Consider the following 20,165-nt stretch of genomic DNA (forward strand, 5'->3'; position numbering starts at 1 on the left):
CAGTGATAGGGTTCAGTTTAGAATGTATTATTTTGTTCCATTGAAGATGTGCCTTCGAAGTTAAGCTCTTCTCACACCCAGTGAACTGATGAGGCTTCTCACCTGTCTGTAATCTTTGGTGATGGCTTTTGAGTAAAGTTTTCTTACACTTGGCCCAGTGGGAAAGCCTCTCTCCGATATGTTCTTTGATGCTGTAGAAGAGCAGTCTTTCAACAAAAGCTCTTTTCACACCCAGAACACTAATGATGCTTCTCTCCTGTGTGTAATCTTTGGTGATGCAGTAGAGATGCCTTCTGAGTAAAGCTCTTCTTACACTTTTCCCAGTGGGAAGGCCTCTTTTGGGTGTGTTCTTTGATGCTGTAGATGGACTGACCGGAGGTTTATTTTGACTAAAGCTCTTTTCACTCCAAGAGCAACAGTAAGGCTTCTCTTGTGTGCGTTTCTTAGATGTTGTCCAAAACTGACCTTACCAGTAAAGCTCTTCTCACACCCAGTGCAGCGATGAGGCCTCACACTGGAGTGTAAACTTCGGAGCCATAGAAGATGTACCTTACCAGTAAAGCTCTTCCCACACACTGTGCAGTGATGAGGCCTCACACTGGAGTGTAAACTTCGGAGCCATAGAAGATGTACCTTACCAGTAAAGCTCTTCTCACACAGTGTAGTGAAAAGGCCTCTTTCCTGTATGTGCACTTTGATGCTGTACGAGGCCTCCCTTCTGAGAAAAGAGCTTGGAAGACACTTTGCAGAGATAAGGTTTCTCTCCAGCGTCTTTGGTGTTGCGAGACTTGACTTTTAATTTAAGCTCTTTTCGACACAGTGCAGTGATACGACTTCTCTGATGTGTGTACGCTTTGATGCCGTACAAGGGATCCCTGATAAGCAAAGCACTTGGAACACTCAGTGCAATGATAAAGCTTCTTTCCTATATGTACGATTTGATGCCGTACAAGGGATCCCTTATCAGCAAAGCGCTTGGAACACAGAGTGCAGTGATAAGGCTGTTCTCCTGTGTGTGTTCTTTGATGCAGTACAAGGGTCGCCTTACGAGAAAAGGTTTTGGAACACACAGTGCAGTGATGAGATCTCTCTCTTGTGTGTACCCTTTGATGCCGTACAAGGGTTGCCTTACGAGAAAAGCGCTTTGAACACACAGTACAGTGATAAGGTCTCTCTCCGGTGTGTATTACTTGGTGCATTCGTAGATGCGCCTTTCGACTGAAGCTCCTCTCACACATGGTGCAGCAATAAGGCTTTTCTCCTGTGTGTATGCGTTGATGCTGAAGAAGAGTTTTCTTTTGAGTGAAGCTCTTGGCACATACAGTACAGTGATAAGGCCTCTCTCCTGTGTGTACACATGGATGAGGCCTCTCTCCTGTGTGTATGCTTTGATGGGGCTTCTCTCCAGTGTGTGTTCTTTGATGCTGTAAAAAAGTTGCCTTTTGAGTGAAAAACTTTTTACACGTTCTGCAGGGATATGGCCTGAGGCTGGTGTGTACTTTTTTGTGCCTCACTAGAAGTGTCTCATTGATAAATCCTTTGTCACACACATTAGAAGCAAAGTGTCTCTCCTTCATGTGCAATCTGCACCGTTTTCTTAAGTAGATATTTTGAGTAAAATTCATCTTGCCTCCGGAACCTTTATGGCTTTCTTTCCCATTCATACTTTCTAGATGTGATTGTTGTGCTGCAAAATATAAAAAAAACATTGAAAATTACACATGGAAAATATTTCTTAAAAAAGCTGCATTGTTATAATATGGAGAGGTGAACAGTTACATTTCAGGAAAAAAATGTATGTTCTAAGAAGAAGAGTTTTACTGTCCTTTGAGACACAAATGGTGGCTAGTCCTCCTACATAAAGTGCGTTGACCTAGTCCTGCAGTAGGAGTTTGCTGGGGAATCAAGTGATTCACAAGAACCACTGTTGGACATGGGGTTTCTGGTTGGCTAGGGTAGGCACCTAAGCCAGGCAGAATCCCCCACTCTAGTCAGGGTAAGCCAGATACACACCCGAGATAACCTGCGCTCACCCTCTGGTAGCTTGGCGCAGAGCAGTCAGGCTTGTTTGAAGAGGCAATGTGCAGAGCATTTGTGCAACACACTCGCGCAGCAACACAGTGAGTAAACCACAAAAGGGAATCCACGCAGGATTAAGTAAAAATAGATTCTATATTGTACATCAAACAAGACCAAAATGACTTAAATCACACTATTAGTGCAAATAATGCAGGTCTGACAGAGAAAAACACATAAAACATAGGTCACAGCGCACCTGCGCTCCTATTACACTTCATACGGTAACTGTAGTGAACGTGGTTGACGTGATTGCATTTAGAAAACAAACGTAGGGTGCAGGAGCACCTACTAAAAACTATACAGTAATTGAGCTTGAGTCTTCCAGCAGTTCTCCTCTATCGACGGCCCTGCGCCATTCTTGAGGTCATCTCCATAGGTTTCACTCCAGTAGCTAGAGGAGCAAGAATGCTGAACAAGAAATGCCCCTCACGCTCTTGCGAGTCCGGAGCCCTCTGAGGCCGCTTGAATCGCGTCTCTTTGCCCAAGGGAAAACAAAGCCACCTGTGAAGACTAGCAGGACGGCTTTAATCCTCTTCTAGACCCAACCCGCCTCACAGTACCTTTGTGGGTGCAGGGTCACTGTCCTCGGGGCATCTGTAACTTGCTAATACTGTTGTCATGTCTCGGGAGTGAGACCCGACGTTGAGAGCTTCGTGCAGTATACGTGTTAAAACCAAAGGGCGAGGCTGGCTGAAATGAGCCTCAGGAATGCTGGCCCGCCGCATGTTACGGAACAACGTGTCATTAAAAGGCCTGCCTTGAAGGTTTCGTGCAGCTCAGAGCAGTATTCAATTCAATAATCTTTATTTCGTTGCTTTTGCAACATAAAAGATATACAATAAAAAATACTTTGTACAGTGCCAAAAAATCAATACTACAAGTCATCATTTTAGGACACACTGTTATGGTCAGAATTATCACGGAATTTTGAATAAATATATATAAAAAAGATTAAAATACATGATTACAAATTTAAAAAAATCATTAAATAGAATTTATAACAGCTAAGGCATAGAAATTTAAAATTAGCAAAACAATAAAAGGAAAAAAGAAAAAACATAGTTCGTGGTTTGAACAGATCCACAGGGTATGCAGTTTAAAAAGGAAGAGACATTTTCAAGCATACTGACCACCATGCAATGTTGAGACCATTATTATTATGGGTTAGATTATGGACAACCCCTGAACTGATTGATTACAAAAATGGGTTGAAAGAAGTATTGGACCAAGATAGTGGCAGCAAAATTTATTGGTTCAAGCACGTAAGAGCTTGGCTAACCAAACTAGGACTAACCCATTTTTGGAGTGAGCCGGAGTCCTTAAGCATGGCCTCTAAGAAAATTGTTAAACTGTCCTTTTGGTCTTACGTGAGCCACGATTCTGCGTACATAAGAGCGCACGGCCCTTTAACTGAAAATTTTTTAATGTTTAAAAATGTGGCTCATTTTGTTTGAACACTATTTTTGATTTTTCTAGCTGGGGTCTCCATCCCAATGACGAATCTAGTAATACCCCTAAATAAGTGAAACTCTGTTCATAATCAAGTTTATGGCCATTTAACATTAAGTTTCTTTTAAAATTTTGTGCGGGTTTCGTGCCATATATTTTGTTTTTTTTATGTTGATTTCTAGCCCTTTTAAAGTGCAATATTGCTGGAACCTGTCTAGTAAAATCTGGAGGCCCGAGGAGTTTGTGAAATGAGGCTCGTATCGTCCGCGAAGAGGAGGGACGGTACTCGTTCCCCCCCCAATCGGGGCGAATCATTATCACAGTTCTCCATATGGGCTGCAATGTCATTAACAAAAAGGGAGAAAAGTGTGGGAGCCAGTACGCATCCCTGGCGTACTCCCCTTTTTATGGGGATTGGATCTGTAAGTTCCCCATTTGGGCCCCACCTAACCTTGGCATAGTTCTCCTGGTGCAGGCCCATCACCAATTTTAATAATTCTCCAGGGAGTCCCTGCCTTTCCAGGGATTTCCAAAGTAGGTCACGAGGTATTAGGTCAAATGCTGCTCGTAGATCTACAAAGGTCACATACAAGTGGCCCTTGCGAATGATGACGTATTTCCAATACAAGCAGCATAACTTTAATACCTGATCTATGGTCCCAGTTTTTTCCCTGAACCCCACCTGATATTTTGATAAAACTAATTCTTCATCCAACCACGTGTTTATACGGTTTAATATATGCCTGGCGTATATGTTTTGAGTTATATCTAAAAGACTGATGCAGCGATAATTGGCTGGATCGCCTCTATCCCCCTTTTTAAAAATTGTGATAATTTCTGCACCATCCCATGTGTCCGGGATTTGATCACCAGCCGCAATAGCATTAAATAAATGATTTAAATAGGGTGCCCAAACATCAATATTATGCAAATAAAGATCGCCTGGAATTTTGTCAAGTCCAGGCGCCTTCCCTGGTTTAACTGAAGCAATTGCTAACTCAGTTTCCTGCAGGTCAAAGACTACCAATGGGTGTGGTTTCTCCGGCTGGATAGAAGTGAGTTCTTCCAGGGAAGTTTCCTCGGTGGTTTTGGCTGCGTACAACGTTGTAAAGTGTTTTACCCACGTGGCCTCATCTAGGAAAACCTCTCTAGAGCCTTTCTCACGTTTGTTCCCCTTAGCCACTAATTCCCAGAATTGCCTCTGGTCCTTGGTTTTGGCTGCTGATAGCATGCTGGACCATAGTTCCTCATCCCAAGAAGATTTTGCTTTTACCATTATCTTATTATATGATTTCCTTTTATCTTTGATTTCTATAGGACCTTTTCTTTGAGTGCATCAATCAAAATGGTTTTAGCAACACGGCATTCCTTATTGTACCATGGTTTACCTACTGGTTTTGCATTTACTGTGCCAGTCCCTTTTTTTGGTCTTTTTGTAAGAAGGTCTAGCAATTTATTAAAAAGGGATTTATGTAATTTGATGAATTCTCCAGATTCACATCTTGACGGACAATATGAATCAAATGTGTTTACAAGGGTACAGTAAATATTAGCCAATAAGTCCTCTCTTTCCAGTATATATGCCCATTTGACAGCCCTTCGATTGTTACTGAGAATGATATTATCTGTTCTTGGTAGCTGTGCTTGACGGAGACCTCCCTCATTGTCTCCCGGCCCTTTTAGTAAGCTTTGAAGAAAGCTAGTTTCGAGTGGATAATGGTCACTGTCGAATCTCTCCTTGACCTTTAAATCATTTGTGTATGGCCATAGGTCAAAAGAAACAATGACATAATCTAATTTACTTTCGCAATCTCGCCTCTTGAAAGTGAGTGGTTTCGGGCTATCAGATGGCATGCGCCCGTTACATGCCCTCAGACCATGGCTTGTGAGCAACCTTGTGATCTGAAGGGCTAGTGTGGTTCCAGCAACTGTTCCATTATTAGTCAGGACAGGTATCCCATTAGCGACATCCTCATCTTCATACAATTTAACCACGCCCATAATCGGTTCAAAGTTGCAGTTCATGTCCCCGCATAAGATTACGCTTGCATCTGGTTCTAAAGTGTCCATAAAAATCTCCAGTTTTTCAATGCATAGCGACTCCTTATAGGATGGATGAGGACTATTGTACACATTTATGAGGTTAATCACCCTTTTTGGTTATTTCCAGACCAAGTATATCTAGGGAATCAGTATTTAAGATTTTTATGCCAATGTTAATAGATACGCTGATCCAAATTAATAGACCTCCTGAGGCTCGTCCTCTTGATGAAGGCACAGCCTCTATTTGGTATGTTTTATATCCCACTCTATGAACCTGATCCGTGGCCCAAGTTTCCTGCAACACACAGATATCAAAGGTGTTCATATACATATTCCAGTCAGGGTCACATATTTTTGCACGCACCCCCGCTACATTCCATGAGACTAGTGTAATCAAAGAGGCCCCCTCATTTGACAAGCGGTTGCCTGATAGTGTAGATAAGGACAGGCTACTATTAGCCCCAATGGCAGTTGCAGTAATAGTATTTTCTGCCCTCAGGGATCTATTCCCTTCTTCCTCCTTAGCTCCATCAGTACTAGAGATGTTTACACCACCACTATCTTCCTCCCTGTTCATTGATCTTCAATCGCATTCGTCCAGACCACTAAATACATCAAACCTATTCGATAACTCCAGTGGCGTGAATGGCATTAAATGAGCCATTCTTCTATATTCACATGTATTGTGTCTGGGGGGTACGGTGTTCCACCCGGATGAGACAGGAGCTGGTGCTGGTTGGTACATATAAACAGGGTTTCTAGCAAGCTCCATATTAGAGAAATGGTTATCAAAGAGGGCATTACTGGTTACCGATTGGGGTGGGAATACTATAGATCTTGGATAAAAGTAGGTTAATGGGCGCGGTATAATACAGTTATTCGCATTGCTATGTGGCCAATTTAATATGTATTGTACTGCATTTTTATCCCTAAAATTTACTACAACCACATCTCCCCCTATATCCTTTGGGCTTCCACCTAGCCATGGCAAGCGTCGGACATGGACTATTTCGCCATTAATATTACTGGCTATTGGTCAGTATGAGGACAACCAGTGCATTATTTTGTTCTTTAGTTGGAAGAATCCTTCCCGCTTGTTTCCAGACAACTCTGGTACCCCGGTGAGTACCACCACGTAAGGTATGGCTTCCGGCGGGAGTTCAGTGGGTGGTCTCCTGCCTTGGACCCCTCTTGTGTATCTAGCTTCTTCCTCCTCCAATCTTGGTAGCCCTTTTGATGAGTTACCCATTTCCCTTGCTAGATTATTAGCTGGAATATCAGGAATGCGATTCAATGTTGTGGTCGGTCTTGTCGTAGGCATTTTTGGCTGGTTTGTGTTAGGATTGAGGGGATGTTTGGGTACAGATGATGTACTTGTTGACAGGTGATTGGAAGCAGCCGATATAACTGATTTCAGGTTGATATGTGAGGTGGTGGTGGAAGATGCTGCTACAACTGCATCTGATGGAGGAATATATGCGGATGTAGGGGCTTGAGAAGGGATTGTTGCTGTTTTTGGCCCTTTGTTTTCTGAAATCCTAGTAGGATTTCCATGTATTGCCAGATCTGCCTCTATTTTCCCTAGTCTTAGCTCCACTCCTTTTAGTCTTTCAACTATAGCTAATGTATAGCTTCTCACGATAAGTTCTATGCTGTCCAGTAGATTACTAGTAGGGGCTATTTGAGACCCTTACAACCGTTGAATCATGTTCAGTATTAGACTCATTAACTGAGTGGGAAGATGATGGTAGGAGTGTTGGAGGATCTAACGCTGTTCCTGCAGCTTCCTTAACAACTATAATTCCCTTAGCTTCGGTGCTATTAGGGTTAGACTTCTTCCCGAACTCAGAGTGGCTCAGCTTTGGCTTAGTTGGATCCATCCTTTTTCGTCTCTTTTTAGTTGGCGGAGGGCCATGGATTTTATATGGCAGAGACCTTATAATTTTTCCTCTTACTACCTTCCCTGGCCTGGGTGTTGGTGAAATCATGACCTTTGACGCATTAGGTGTAGTAGAGGAATCAAGAGGAATAGTATCTGCTTCAGTTTGAGTTAGACCGATGGGAGGTGCTAAGCATTCCCTAAGCAGTAGGGGCACACTGGCCACAGGTGATGTGGCATCCATGGTATTGGCGCAGAGCTCATTGTCCAGAATAACAACAGGAATAGGCTCAGAAAGAGTCCTGTTCTTAATAGGTTCAATAGAACGACGGCGATCAGCCCGCCGTTCTGCTAAGGATAAATCTTTTGAACCTTCAGAAGCAGCTTTAGTAAAATAGTTGTCCAGGGTTCCATTCATCAGGCCCCCTGCTTTATCAGAAACAGCAATGGCTGGACTAAGCACGATGGTAGACATTGAAGTACAGTGGCAGTATTACACCAAGGTATAGGAAATTTGCACAACTTACTCAGATGGAGTCCCACGACCAGGGGGTCTGGCCCAGTCCAGTCTCCTCAGGCCTAAGAGGGCCCGCCCTTTGCCTGGGCCTCGCCCGGCATCCCGCTCGCGTCTCGCGAGGGAGTGGTGACGACTTATTTATGTGCCTCCTGGCGCTTGCAGGTATCGCGGACCCCAGTAGGGCTTGTGGGTAATGTGGTCCAGCCCCTCGCCGGTCTCCACTCGGCGGCTCACGATTTAGGTGGGCTAAAAGCGGCAGAGCGGTGGGAGACTGGCGGGCAGATCCGCGAAAGGCTGCGAGGCTCAGTTCAGGGTTATGTAGATTATAGCTACAACACGGGCAACAACACGGCAGTCTAAAGGATCCCACTTACAATAGTGGTGACGACGTATTTATGCGCCTCCTGGCGCTTGCAGGTATCGCGGACCCCAGTAGGGCTTGTGGGTAATGTGGTCCAGCCCCTCGCCGGTCTCCACTCGGCGGCTACCGCTTTAGTTGGGCTAAATGCGGCGGGAGACTGGCGGGCTGGTCCGCGAAAGGCTGCGAGGCTCAGTTCAGGGTTATGTAGATTACAGCTACAACACGGGCAACAACACGGGCAGAGTAGTACAATTCTTCAGTGGACTGTTCCTCGGGTCTCACGGCCAGAGGGGCCACACTAGTTTGTTCTTTGTGGCATCTGACGGTGGCGATATCTTGCCAGACTCTGGGGGTGAAGTTCTCAATCCAATGCAGCTGCAGTGAGCACGCTGGCTCAAGGACGTGTTTGTTTCTCTGGTAACGCCTCCAGGCGAAACCACACTGTTCTCGCTGGAGAAAAAAGCGGACCACATGCTGGTTTGTAAAACAAGGAGCACTTCCCTAGAATGCACAAAGGCACTCCCCTGGTCAGAGCGCTGCACTGCAGGCCCATGGTGCACTGTCCTGTAATGCACAAAGTTTTACCTGGGTGCAAAAGGGAGCATTGGCGACATGCTAGCCTTTGTAAAATGGCTCTCCCAGCAGAAGTCTTGTAGAAAAGAGGCAACAAGGTCTTTGATGGCCTTGAGATCTCAAGAGAACAGCGGGCATGCAAACAAACCCATGGAGAGATATTTGGGGCACAAAAGGAGGTGGCAGGCAGCATACAGCACATACAGTTAGGTTGCAAATTTGTAGTCCCTCTTGCAGCCCAGCAGCAGCAGGTCAACACAAGAAGGCAGTTAGTCAAAATGGTGGTTGCTCCTGGTAGCACAGCAGTCCTCATGGCAATAAGCAGTTTGTAGAGCCAACAGTGTCTGGTTAGAAGTCCCAAGCAGCATCTAAAAACATGGGATCAGAGCTCTAGTACATATACTCAAAAATGTCTTTGATGAACGGGTGACTTCAAACAAACCCTCAGAAGTGTGCAGTAGTCCCTTGCAGCCCATTCCTGTCTCCAGACGATCAGTAGGGGGTAAATCAGACCTAGTGTAGTGGTATGCCCTTAGGTAAGATCTGAGAATGTAGAATTCCCTCCAACAGCGCTCTTTCCAGGCACAGGTAAGGTATCCAAGCAGCTGGGTGGTACCAGCGATATGTGTAGTGGCACTGAGCTACCAAGTTATAAAAGTGTCGATCTGACACCTCAAGGCCACCAAGCTCCTGAGAGAGTGTAAGCTTGTCCTACCGAATACGGGGGCAAGTCCCTGCCCAGATCAGCCGTATCAAGGCTCTGCGAAGTGCACAAAAGAATTCTTGGGACATATAAGTGTCCAAGTATTTTGTACCATCCACGGTCCATTTAGGAGGGAACTCTGCAGGTGGTGTATGAGTCTCCTCAGTCAGTGGAGCAATTCCAACTTGACCCAGTTTATGCGAAGGCCAGAAAGTTTGCCAAATCGCGCTATCTCCTGCATAAATGGGGGGAGATTGAGATGGGGGTTCCGAATAAAAAACAGGATGTCATCTGCATATAGTGACATCAAAAGGGGCCCGTATGTGAGCCTGGACCAGGGGGTCCATTGCCATGATGAACAGGAGGGGGGATAACGGACACCCCTGTCTGGGGCCACATAGAATCTGGAACGTATCTGACAGGGCGCCGTTTACCCATACCCGGGCCATTAGGTTGGTGTACAAGTGCATGATTAATGCGATGAATGGGGTGAATACTGAGTTCACCCAAAATAGCCCTGAGGAAAGGCCACTCAAGAGAGTCAAAGGCCTTTTCTGCATCCAACAGAGTGACTGCCGCAGGGATGGAGGGGGAAATTTTACTGAGCACAGCAAAGATGGTTCTGAGATTGAGAGAGGTGGATCTGTTTGGAAAAAAGCCAGACTGGGAAGGGGCAGATCGAATATGCTACTTACCAGTATTCATATGTTCTTGGCATGTAGGGCTGCTGACATTCATATCTGTGCATAGATTGCCGCCTAGTGTTGGGTCCGGATGATTGCACATTGTTGTCCTGGAGAAGTCTTCGAAGTATAACGAGATAGGTGGCTCCTCCCCTGGACTACAGTGCGCATGGGCATTGGCTCCATCCCCAGATTGTTTTTAGCCATTGCGGCAAAGATGGAGTGTAACACCGTGAGTGATGACCATGCTAAGAGTAAATGTGAGTGCTGCAGCCGCTACAGGCGCTGGGGAGGAGGGCGGGCGATATGAATGTCAGCAGCCCTACATGCCAAGAACAGATGCATACTGGTAAGTAGCATATTCGGTTCGAGGCATGTGGGCTGCTGAATTTATATCTGTGCATAGAATACATAGCAGTCCCTCCATTAGCGGCGCCGCCTATGCCATCTGCAGCAGTTTGAAAAAGTGTTTTTAGAACAGCCTGCCCTACAGCTTCCTGCTGTTTGGAGTGCACATCTACACAGTAGTGTTTTGTAAATGTGTGTGTGATAGATCATGTGGCTGCTCTACAGATTTCCTCTAAAGGAATGTTTCCAAGGAAAGCCATGGAGGCCCCCAACTTTCGGGTGGAGTGGGCCCGTGGGGGGACCGTTAAAGTGCGCTTTGCTTTTTGATAGCAAACCTGAATGCACTTAACGATCCACCTGGCTATACCTGCTTTGGAAATGGGGTTGCCTTTGTGTTGTGGTAAAAAGGCAACAAATAGTTGTTTCGTCTTCCTAAAATCTTTGGTCCTATCAATGTAGTACATTAAAGCTCTCTTGACGGCAAGTGTGTGGAGCATTCTCTCTGCCACCGACTCAGGATTTTGGAAGAACACGGGCAGTTCAATAGTCTGATTGATATGGAACTATGAAACCACATTAGGAAGAAATTTAGGGTTAGTGCGAAGCACCACCCTGTTGGAGTGAATTTGTATGAATGGCTATTGGATAGTTAGTGCCTGGAGTTCACCAACGCGTTGCAGTGATGTAATCGCTATCAGGAAAGCCCCTTTCCACATCAAGAACTGAATCTCGCATGAATGTAGAGGCTCAAAAGGAGGACCCATTAGTCTGGTGAGGACCACATTAAGGTTCCATTCAGGAGCTGGTGGGGTCCGAGGAGGAATGACTCGTTTGAGTCCTTCCAGAAAAGCTTTAATGGCAGGCACTCTGAAAAGTGAGAGATGCTGCCTGTTTTGGAGATAAGCCGCTATTACGGACAAATGTTTCCGAATGGAAGCATAGGCCAGATTGCATTTGTAAAGATGTAACAGATAACAAATGATGTCGTGAGTAGACGCTTCTAGCGGGTTGATGTTGTGGTTTGCACAATAAATGACAAACCGCTTCCATTTTGCCGCATAGCATGCTCTGGTGGTGGGCTTCCTTGCCTCTTGTATGATATCCATGCAGTCGGGAGGCAAGTTGAGGTAGCCAAATTCTAAGACCTCAGGAGCCAGATCGCCAGGTTGAGCTGTTGCGGATCTGGGTGCTGAATGTCGCCATGGCTCTGCGTCAAAAGCCTGGGTGTGAGGCGCAGACTTTGATGCGGTTTACGGAAAGTTCTAGAAACGTGGTGTACCATGGTTGGCGTTCCCACGTTGGAGCAACCAGGATGAGTGTCATTGAGTGTTGCTTCAGCTTGCGTGCCACCAGCAGTATTAGAGCTGCTGGGGGAAAAGCGTACGCAAATATGCCTGACCAGTTCATCCATATCGCATTGTCCTGCGACTGTGGGTGTGGGAACCTGGCGGCAAAGCTTTGGCATTTGGCGTTTTCCTTTGTGGCGAACAGGTCTATCTCTGGATGACCCCACTGCTGGAAGTACGGGTGGAGTACGGATGGATGTACCTCCCACTCGTGCATTTGGTGGCTGTACCTGCTGAGCAGGTCCGCCATCTGATTGTCCTTGCCTGGGAGGTGTTCCGCCATGAGAAAGATGTTCCTTTGAATGGCCCACTTCCACATGCTCTGAGCCAGATGAGACAACTGTGGAGAGTGCGTTCCTCCCTGCTTCTGAATGTAGTACATGGCTGTAATGTTGTCCGTCCGGATCAACACGACCTTGTTGCACAGATGTACCTTGAATGCTTTCATTGCCAGGAAGATAGCCATCAGCTCCAGGAGGTTGATGTGCATCTTCTTTTGCTGCGTTGTCCATAGTCCCTGCACCGTGTAGTGGAGTACATGAGCTCCCCAACCCTGGAGAGATGAGTCTGTTGTCAGGATGATCTGTGGCACAGGCTCCTGGAACGGTCGTCCCTTGCAAAGGTTTTGTGGATTCCACCAATGCAGAGAGTTGTATGCACGACCCGTTACCAACACTAGGTCTTTCAACTGTCCGTGAGACTGATTCCACTGACGTGCTAAGCACTCCTGAAGCGGACGCATATGTAGTCTCGCATGCGGGACTATGAAGATGCAGGAGGCCATCATGCCTATCAACTGCATGAACACTCGTGCCAGGAGCGAGTGTTGCGGTCTGAATTTCTGAATCAGCAATTGAATGCTGTTGATCCTTATTGAATTTGGCTGTGCTTTGGCTGCCATAGTGTGTATTGTCGCGCCCAGATACTGCCGTACGTGGGCGGGCTGAAGGTGTGACTTCGGGTAATTCAGTGAGAATCCCAAATCGTGAAGAAGGTGAATGGTGTGGGACATGTGGGCGGCACACTGCCGGGCCGACTTTGCTTGGATAAGCCAGTCGTCCAGATAAGGGTAGAACGTGAACGTTCTGTCTCCGTAGGTGTGCAGCCACTGTCGCTAGGCACTTTGTGAACACCCTGGGCGCCGTCGTCACTCCGAAAGAAAGGACCTTGAATTGGTAATGCTGATTCTGAATGGTGAATCTGAGGTATTTTCTGTGTGACGGGTGTATCGGAATATGAAAATATGCATCCTTTAGATCTAATGTTGCGAGGAAATCTCCCTGACTGAGTAACGGAAGAACCTGCTGCAGTGTTAGCATGTGAAAGTGTTCTGATAGAATGTACTGGTTTAGGGGTCTGAGGTCCCCGTCCTTTTTTGGGATCAAGAAGTACAGTGAGTACACTCCTGTGCCTCTTTCTTCCACCGGCACGAGCTCGATTGCCCCTTTTTGCAGCATGACGAGTACCTCCTGCTGCAATAAGTGCAAATGCTCTGTGGACATAAGACGGTTTCTTGGGGGTATGTTGGGTGGAGTGGATGTTAACTTCAGACAATAACCGTACTGGATAAGCTTTGTGACCCACCTGTCTGTGGTGATGGATTTCCAGACCGGCAGGAACTGTTGAAGTCTCCCCCCCGACCGGTGTTGTATGGTCGGGGGCAGTGATTACTGTTTATTAGCGGTGGAGGATCGGGAGCTGTTGTTTCCATGACCTCTGCCCTTGGTGCTGTTACCGCGATAGCCACCTCTACCTTGTTTGGTGTACGTGGTTTGCGCGCCACCTTTATTGTACTGTGTTTGCTGGGACAGCTGGCCTCTGGAAACTCCTCTATTGCTTGAGCGAAGAAAAGAACCACCTCTGAACTGCTGCGACTGTAGAGCCCCCATAGACTTCGGAGTTTATGTCCTATTTGATTTTTTCCAAGGTGGTGTCCACCTCAGGTCCAAATAGGTGATCAGGGTTTACAGGCTGATTTAATATGGTGGTTTGTATCTCTGGCTTGAATCAGGAGATTCTCAGCCATGCCTGTCGCCGTAACATCACACTGGTATTAATGGCCCTGGCCGCGGTGTCTGCTGCGTCCAATGCACACTTGATAGAAGCATTTGAGATGAGCTTTCCTTCCTGTATGAGCATCTCTGCTGCCTCCTTATATTCATCTGGCAAGTGTTGTAACAGGGTGTCAAGTGTATCGTAATGGGCCCTGTCATATCTGGCTAAGAGTGCCTGAGTGTTTGAAATGCGCCAGATATTGGCCGTTTGAGCCGATACCCTTTTCCCTGAGGCTTCTAGCACTTTAGATTCTTTGTCAGGGGGAGGAGCATCACCCGTAGTTTGTGAGTTTGCCCTCTTCCGGGCATTGGAAACAACTAGAGAGTCCAACGGCAACTGGCCCTTGATGTAGGTAGGGTCCCCAGGCGCCGGTTTGTACTTCTTCTAAATTCTGGGGTTTATCACCCTGGCCCTTGTGGGCTCTTTAAAAATGTCTCCAGCATGTTTTGAGACACCCTTTAGCATTGGCAGAGTCTTGACAGTCCTCTCAGAGGTGGAAAAGGTGTCAAACAAAAAGTCCACTTCAATAGGGTCAGCATGGAGCTGTACATCATGATTCTTGGCTGCCCATTCAATAAGCGCATTAAACGCCGCCGAGTCTTCAGTAGGCAAGGTTTTTACGGCATATACCTGACTGTCTGGGGCAGTGTGTGGATCTCCTGGGTCAGCAGCGTCTGCCCAGGGTTCATTGTGTTCTTCAGGATCAGTGTCTATAGGGTAGTTGTACTCATCATTGTCACCTTCCCCTGTCTCCACATCCGAGTAAGTGGGCGAGAGAGGAGCAGTGTCTTGGTCACGTGGAGCTATCGGTTCGACAAGAACGGGTGAAGTCATGGAATCCTTCTTTTTCTTCAATGGAATTTTATAGGACTCCATAGGCTCTGCAGGGCGATCTTTCGTTTGTAAATATAAAGTCTACCGGTGTCGGCGTCGATGAATTGTTCCGACTGCTCTTCAAGCGGGGGTTGTGGGTGCTTCATGCCCACTACCGCAGGTGTAGGCTTTGACACCGTGGACACCTTCTTGGACGCTTCGACGGTCGTCTTAGGGGCGAAGGCCGTAGGTAGCACCTTCGGTTGCAGCGTGAACTGGATGGGCGCCTGCGACTTCTGAGGTTTGGTGGCAGGCTTCAGCGTGGAAGTATCCTTCGGACCGACAGTCTAAGCCTTCTCCTTGATGCGCTGCAACGATTCCGACACCTGCTTCGAGAAGGAGGCGGACGGCTGCATCGATTCGACGGGTTCCTTCGAGCCACCGCCAGGCGCGGACTTGAGGTTCGCATCGCTTTTGGCCTTGTGTGGCTGACGCGCAGAATCGAGAACTTTTTGAGCTCCGAGTCCTTTATCTGTGTCGACGGTCTTTGGCACTGATTTTTGTGGGTCGACGACCTTGACCAGTGTTTTCGGTGTCCCAGTCTTCGGCTCGACACCCTTTAGCGACCTCACCGGGTCGATAACACCTTTAAGCTTCGTCGGCGCCGATAGGTCAGAAGACTTCGAGCCGACCAAAGCAATACGCACTTTCGGTTTTGATGTTGCCTCTAGTGCTTTCGATTGCGTAGACACCGATGCTTTCTCTTTCGGTTTCGATTTCACAACCTGTGGCTCCTTAGAAGTGTCCGAAGCCGGGCCTTGAGGCGAGGCTGTAGAACCCAGTGTGAGATCTTGGGTAAGGCCATGTGGCGATCCCTCGACCTGAGTCTTATGATGTGTTTTGGTCCCCGTTTCGACGGTCGGACATAGCTCCTCGCTCGAGCTATCTTCCATGGCCCCAAGGGCCCCATCGTCGTCTCCTACCTCGTCGACGACATCTTCAGTATCGATCATTTCAATATCAGCGTCGTAGCTGGAGTCGATCTCCGATGCAGGATCGGACAGGGTCTCCAGAACTTCCTGCTCGGCTCCCTCATCTTCCTCGGTATCGAAAATGTTCACCGGGTCAGGCGCCGTCTGCTGGGCCTCCTTGCGCGTTGCGCGCCGAAGTCAAATCGTCTTCTTGGAGCGGAAACGAGAACAAGCCATACAGTTGGCTTCATTGTGATCCGGCGACAGGCACTCGTTGCACACCGGGTGGACGTCGATGTGAGGATACTTCGGGTTGCATACGGGGCACCTGTTGAACGGGCTCCGTTCCATGATGTTTCGTCGATAAGGCCTCTGGCGTCGACCGGGCCTTCAGTACCAAAGAGTCACACGACTCCTCTGGATTTCCGACTCGGGAACTGAGCTGGAACAGAACTGGGCACCGATCGCAAGACAATACCGTCGATATACTAAAGGCCTTTTGGCCGAAAAGAAAGTATGTTTTTGATTCCGAACTTGAGTGATCAAATATGCATCCGAACCCAATGGCGGAAAAAAACAATCTGGGGATGGAGCCGATGCCCATGCGCACTGTAGTCCAGGGGAGGAGCCACCTATCTCGTGATACTTCGAAGACTCTTCCAGGACAACAATGTGCAATCATCCGGACCCAACACTAGGCGGCAATCTATGCACAGATATGAATTCAGCAGCCCACATGCCTCGAACAAGCTGTTCCATTAGCGGGGCCAGTCGGGTCGCCAGGACTTTAGCTAAACTTTTATTATCTAAGTTTAGTAGTGACAGGGGACGGTATGAAGCGAAATCACTAGGGTCTCTGCCAACTTTCAAGAGCAGGCTGAATACCGCCTCACGAAGTGTGGGGGGTAGGGTGCCAGTCGTTATGGTGCAGAGTGATCTCTATAGAAGTCCCCAGTTAGGCCATCAAGGCCAGGGGCCTTGGACCCATCTAAAGTATCGATGGGCTGTGTCACTTCTTCCAAATTAATCGGTTCACACAGAAACTGCCTCTGTCTATCTGGAAACCATACCATTGCTGAGATATTAAGATATTGCATCTGGGTCATGAGGGGTATGAGAAGCATACAGGTCCTGGTAATATGACCGAAATCTAGCCATGAAACGTTACCCACCCGTGTCAGTCTCCCCGTATTCAGTTCAGAGCTCTGCCACGTAATTTTACGACCTATTGGGGCGCATTATACGTGTAAGGGTGCGGCCTGGTCTCTCTCCCTCTCCATAGCGACGTGCCTGAGCATGTTTACCCATGTACCCGATTTCACTCTCTGCCTAATCCCGGTATACAGACAGGAGCTGCACCCGTTTAGCAATCAAAGATCCCACACCTATTGCTTTAAGCTCCAAGTCCCGTATTTCTCCCTCTACCTGGCCCAGTTGCGTGCGGATATCCCGAAGAATACCCACCTGCTCAGAAATACATATTACCAGGATATATGCCTTGAAGACCTCCCACAGTGTGGCCTGTGGACATGGTTCCGGCGTTAATCTCGAAATACTCAAGGACAGAGCTATGCAGCTCACTACACCTGGTCCCGGAACGCATTGCCATGAAATTGCCAGCTGTATTCAAGGCCGCATCCATCTGGGATGTGGAGTTTCAAAAGAACGGGATTGTGGTCCAAGAGTGTCTGTGGGAGCACAGTGATCTTAGACACCCACATGTGTGTGGCAGCCGACATAAACCAATAATCTAAACTTGACCAAACCGAGTGTGGCGCCAAATAGAATGTGAAGTGATGGTGGGGTGAAAGGTTTGCCAAACGTCATGCAGTGAGTAGGTGTCAGTGATATGGAGAAATACCACCCTATCCGGAGGTTTATCTGATGGTTGTGCACTAGTGGAGTCGGTTTGCAGGCAGTGTGGCATGTTAAGGTCGGCGCTAATTAATAAATGGTCCACCTAGAAACCATCTAGTTGGGAATATAGGTTGCGAAAAAAAGTCAGGGTTGTCAATGTTTGGAGCATAAATATTTACTAACAAAATGCTTATGTCCCCAAGCGTTCCGTCCGATAACAAGTACCAACCTCCTGCGTCTGAATAGTCAGAATGACAAATGACTGGAATTGTCCTATGCATTAGTATACAGGCACCTCGAGAATTTGAGCTGTAAAGTGAAAAATAGCGATGTGTGCCCCAGTTCTTGTGAAGGAGGAGATGCGTTTCTTGAAGGAAGGCAATTTTAATGGAGTTTGTATTTGTATTTATTTTATTTGTATTTATTTTATTTGTAAAGCGCTAACATTCATCCTGAAAGGACATCACAGCGCTGAGGAAAAATTGCAGATGATTTGACGGCGACACTAGTTGAGAATTATTGATCTGGCCTGGGGAAGAGTAATGTTTTTAGTTGTTTCCTAAATGAAAGGAAGCAGTCAGTTGTTCTGAGTTTAGGGGGTAACTCGTTCCACTTTGTTGCGGCAATGTGAGAGAAGGCCCGCTCTCCCATCCTGTCAGTCCGAGCTCGGGTGATGGATGCTCTTCCTGACGTCATAGATCGTAGATTTCTAGAGGGTTTATGAAATCTGATCATGTCATGTAGGATGATGGGGCCTGTATCGTGGAGTACTTTGTGTGAAATACACATCAGTTTGAAAATGGCTCGTTGTCGCATTGGAAGCCAATGAAGCTCACGCATGCAGTTTTTGGCTGAGTTGTATTTTCTTTTATTACAGATGGCTTTGGCAGCAGGAATTCTGAACCATCTGTAATTTGGAGAAGAGGTAGTCTGCCATTCCCACAAACAGTGAATTAACGTAGTCCAACCTACTCATCAATAGTGATTGGACTAGTGTTTTCCTGCAATCTGTCGGAACCCAGGGGAAGACTCGTCTAAGCATCTTCAGAAGGCCGAAGCCTCTGCCACAAACTATTGAAACATGGGATTTCATGGATAAGTCCTTATCCAGTGTTATTCCTAAATTTTTGGCTTTTGTAGTAGGATTGGGAGGCAAGCCCAAGTCGCTCGGCCACCAGCTGTTGTCCCAGACCTGTGTGCCTCTGCCGAACAATAGAATTTCAGATTTGTCAGCATTTAGTCTGAGACAGTGGTCCTGCATCCAAGTTGCCAGTTCAGTCAGGCAGTTCGTCAATCTAGTTTTAGAGTTATCATTTTCATCAATGGTGACCATCAGCTGGGTGTCGTCCGCATAGGAGCAAATTTCGACACCCCACTTTTTACCGATGGTTGCCAACGAGGAGACGAACACGTTGAACAGGGTTGGGCTCAACGACGCCCCCTGGGGAACTCCGTATTTTATAGGTCGCGGAGGGGATGTATAGTCACCCAGGCGAACTGATTGGGTTCGATCAGCTAGGAACGATTGTAACCATCCTAATGCTTTGTCTTGAATTCCTTTCTCTGCCAGGGTGTTCAACAATTGATGGTGGGGTACGGTATCAAAAGCCGCTGATAAATCAAGGAGTATCAGAGCGACTGTACTACCTTGATCCACCTTGGTCCTAATACTGTCTGTCACCGCTAAGAGTGTAGTTTCGGTGCTATTGTTTGTCCGGAACCCTGTCTGTGAAGCGTCCAGCAAACTGTTAACTTCCAAAAATGTGGAAAGTCGTCTGTTGACCAACTTCTCCAGGACCTTTGATAAGTTAGGTAACTGGGATATTGGTCTGTAATTGGCTGGATTGTTAACGTCTGCCCCAGCCTTCTTTACTAGAGGGGTAACTAGGGCTTGTTTCCATGATTTTGGGAATTCGGCAGAACTAAGGGAGAGATTAAGTGCTCTAGTAACTACTGGACATATTACAGGGGTAAGCTGGGAATAAATGTAATGTGGACATGGGTCAAGTGGTGAACCAGACTTGACCTCAAGCATGACTTTTTCTACCTCCTCTTCTGAAAAAGGGCCAAAACTGTGACAGATGGTAATGTGCAACGGTTGGTACATATTGTTCGTTTTTTTCCGTCCTTGGTTTTGGAAAGGAGGCATAGATGGTATCAATTTTTTCGCAGAAAAAATCATTGAGCTTGTTACAGTTCTCCTGTGAGGGAGTAAGATGTAAGGAGAGATTGGTTGGGTTGCATAATTCTCTGACAATTTAAAAAAGTTCTTTTGATGAATTTTTATTCTCGGATACTCTGCGTGTGAAGTAATCCTTTTTTGCCTTTCTGATCGCTCTGTGATAGAGTGTTTGAGCTTTCCTGAAGCTGTCTTTGGTCTCATCTGTCTTGGATACTCTCCATTTATGCTCAAGGGAGGTGCAGTTTCTTTTTAAGAGTTTAAGCTCAGGTCCGTACCATCTCTCTGATTTTTTGTTGCCTGGTTTGT

General features: G+C 46.9%; 1 protein-coding gene across 1 annotated transcript in view; it reads right to left on the minus strand.

The window, feature by feature from the left end:
* Positions 1-239: 239 nt before the first annotated feature.
* Positions 240-20,165, minus strand: part of LOC147736757 (uncharacterized) — a 181,712-nt gene continuing 161,786 nt past the window's right edge. Inside the window, exons 2-4 of the mRNA XM_086952690.1 lie at positions 807-1,687; positions 675-730; positions 240-333 (exon numbers count right to left, since the gene is read on the minus strand). Of these exons, the coding sequence (XP_086808816.1) occupies positions 240-333; positions 675-730; positions 807-1,687 (1,031 nt within the window). The remainder of the gene's footprint in view (positions 334-674; positions 731-806; positions 1,688-20,165) is intronic.

This window comes from Lissotriton vulgaris, chromosome 1_2 (assembly GCF_964263255.1).
Source record: "Lissotriton vulgaris chromosome 1_2, aLisVul1.2, whole genome shotgun sequence".
NCBI lineage: Eukaryota > Metazoa > Chordata > Amphibia > Caudata > Salamandridae > Lissotriton > Lissotriton vulgaris.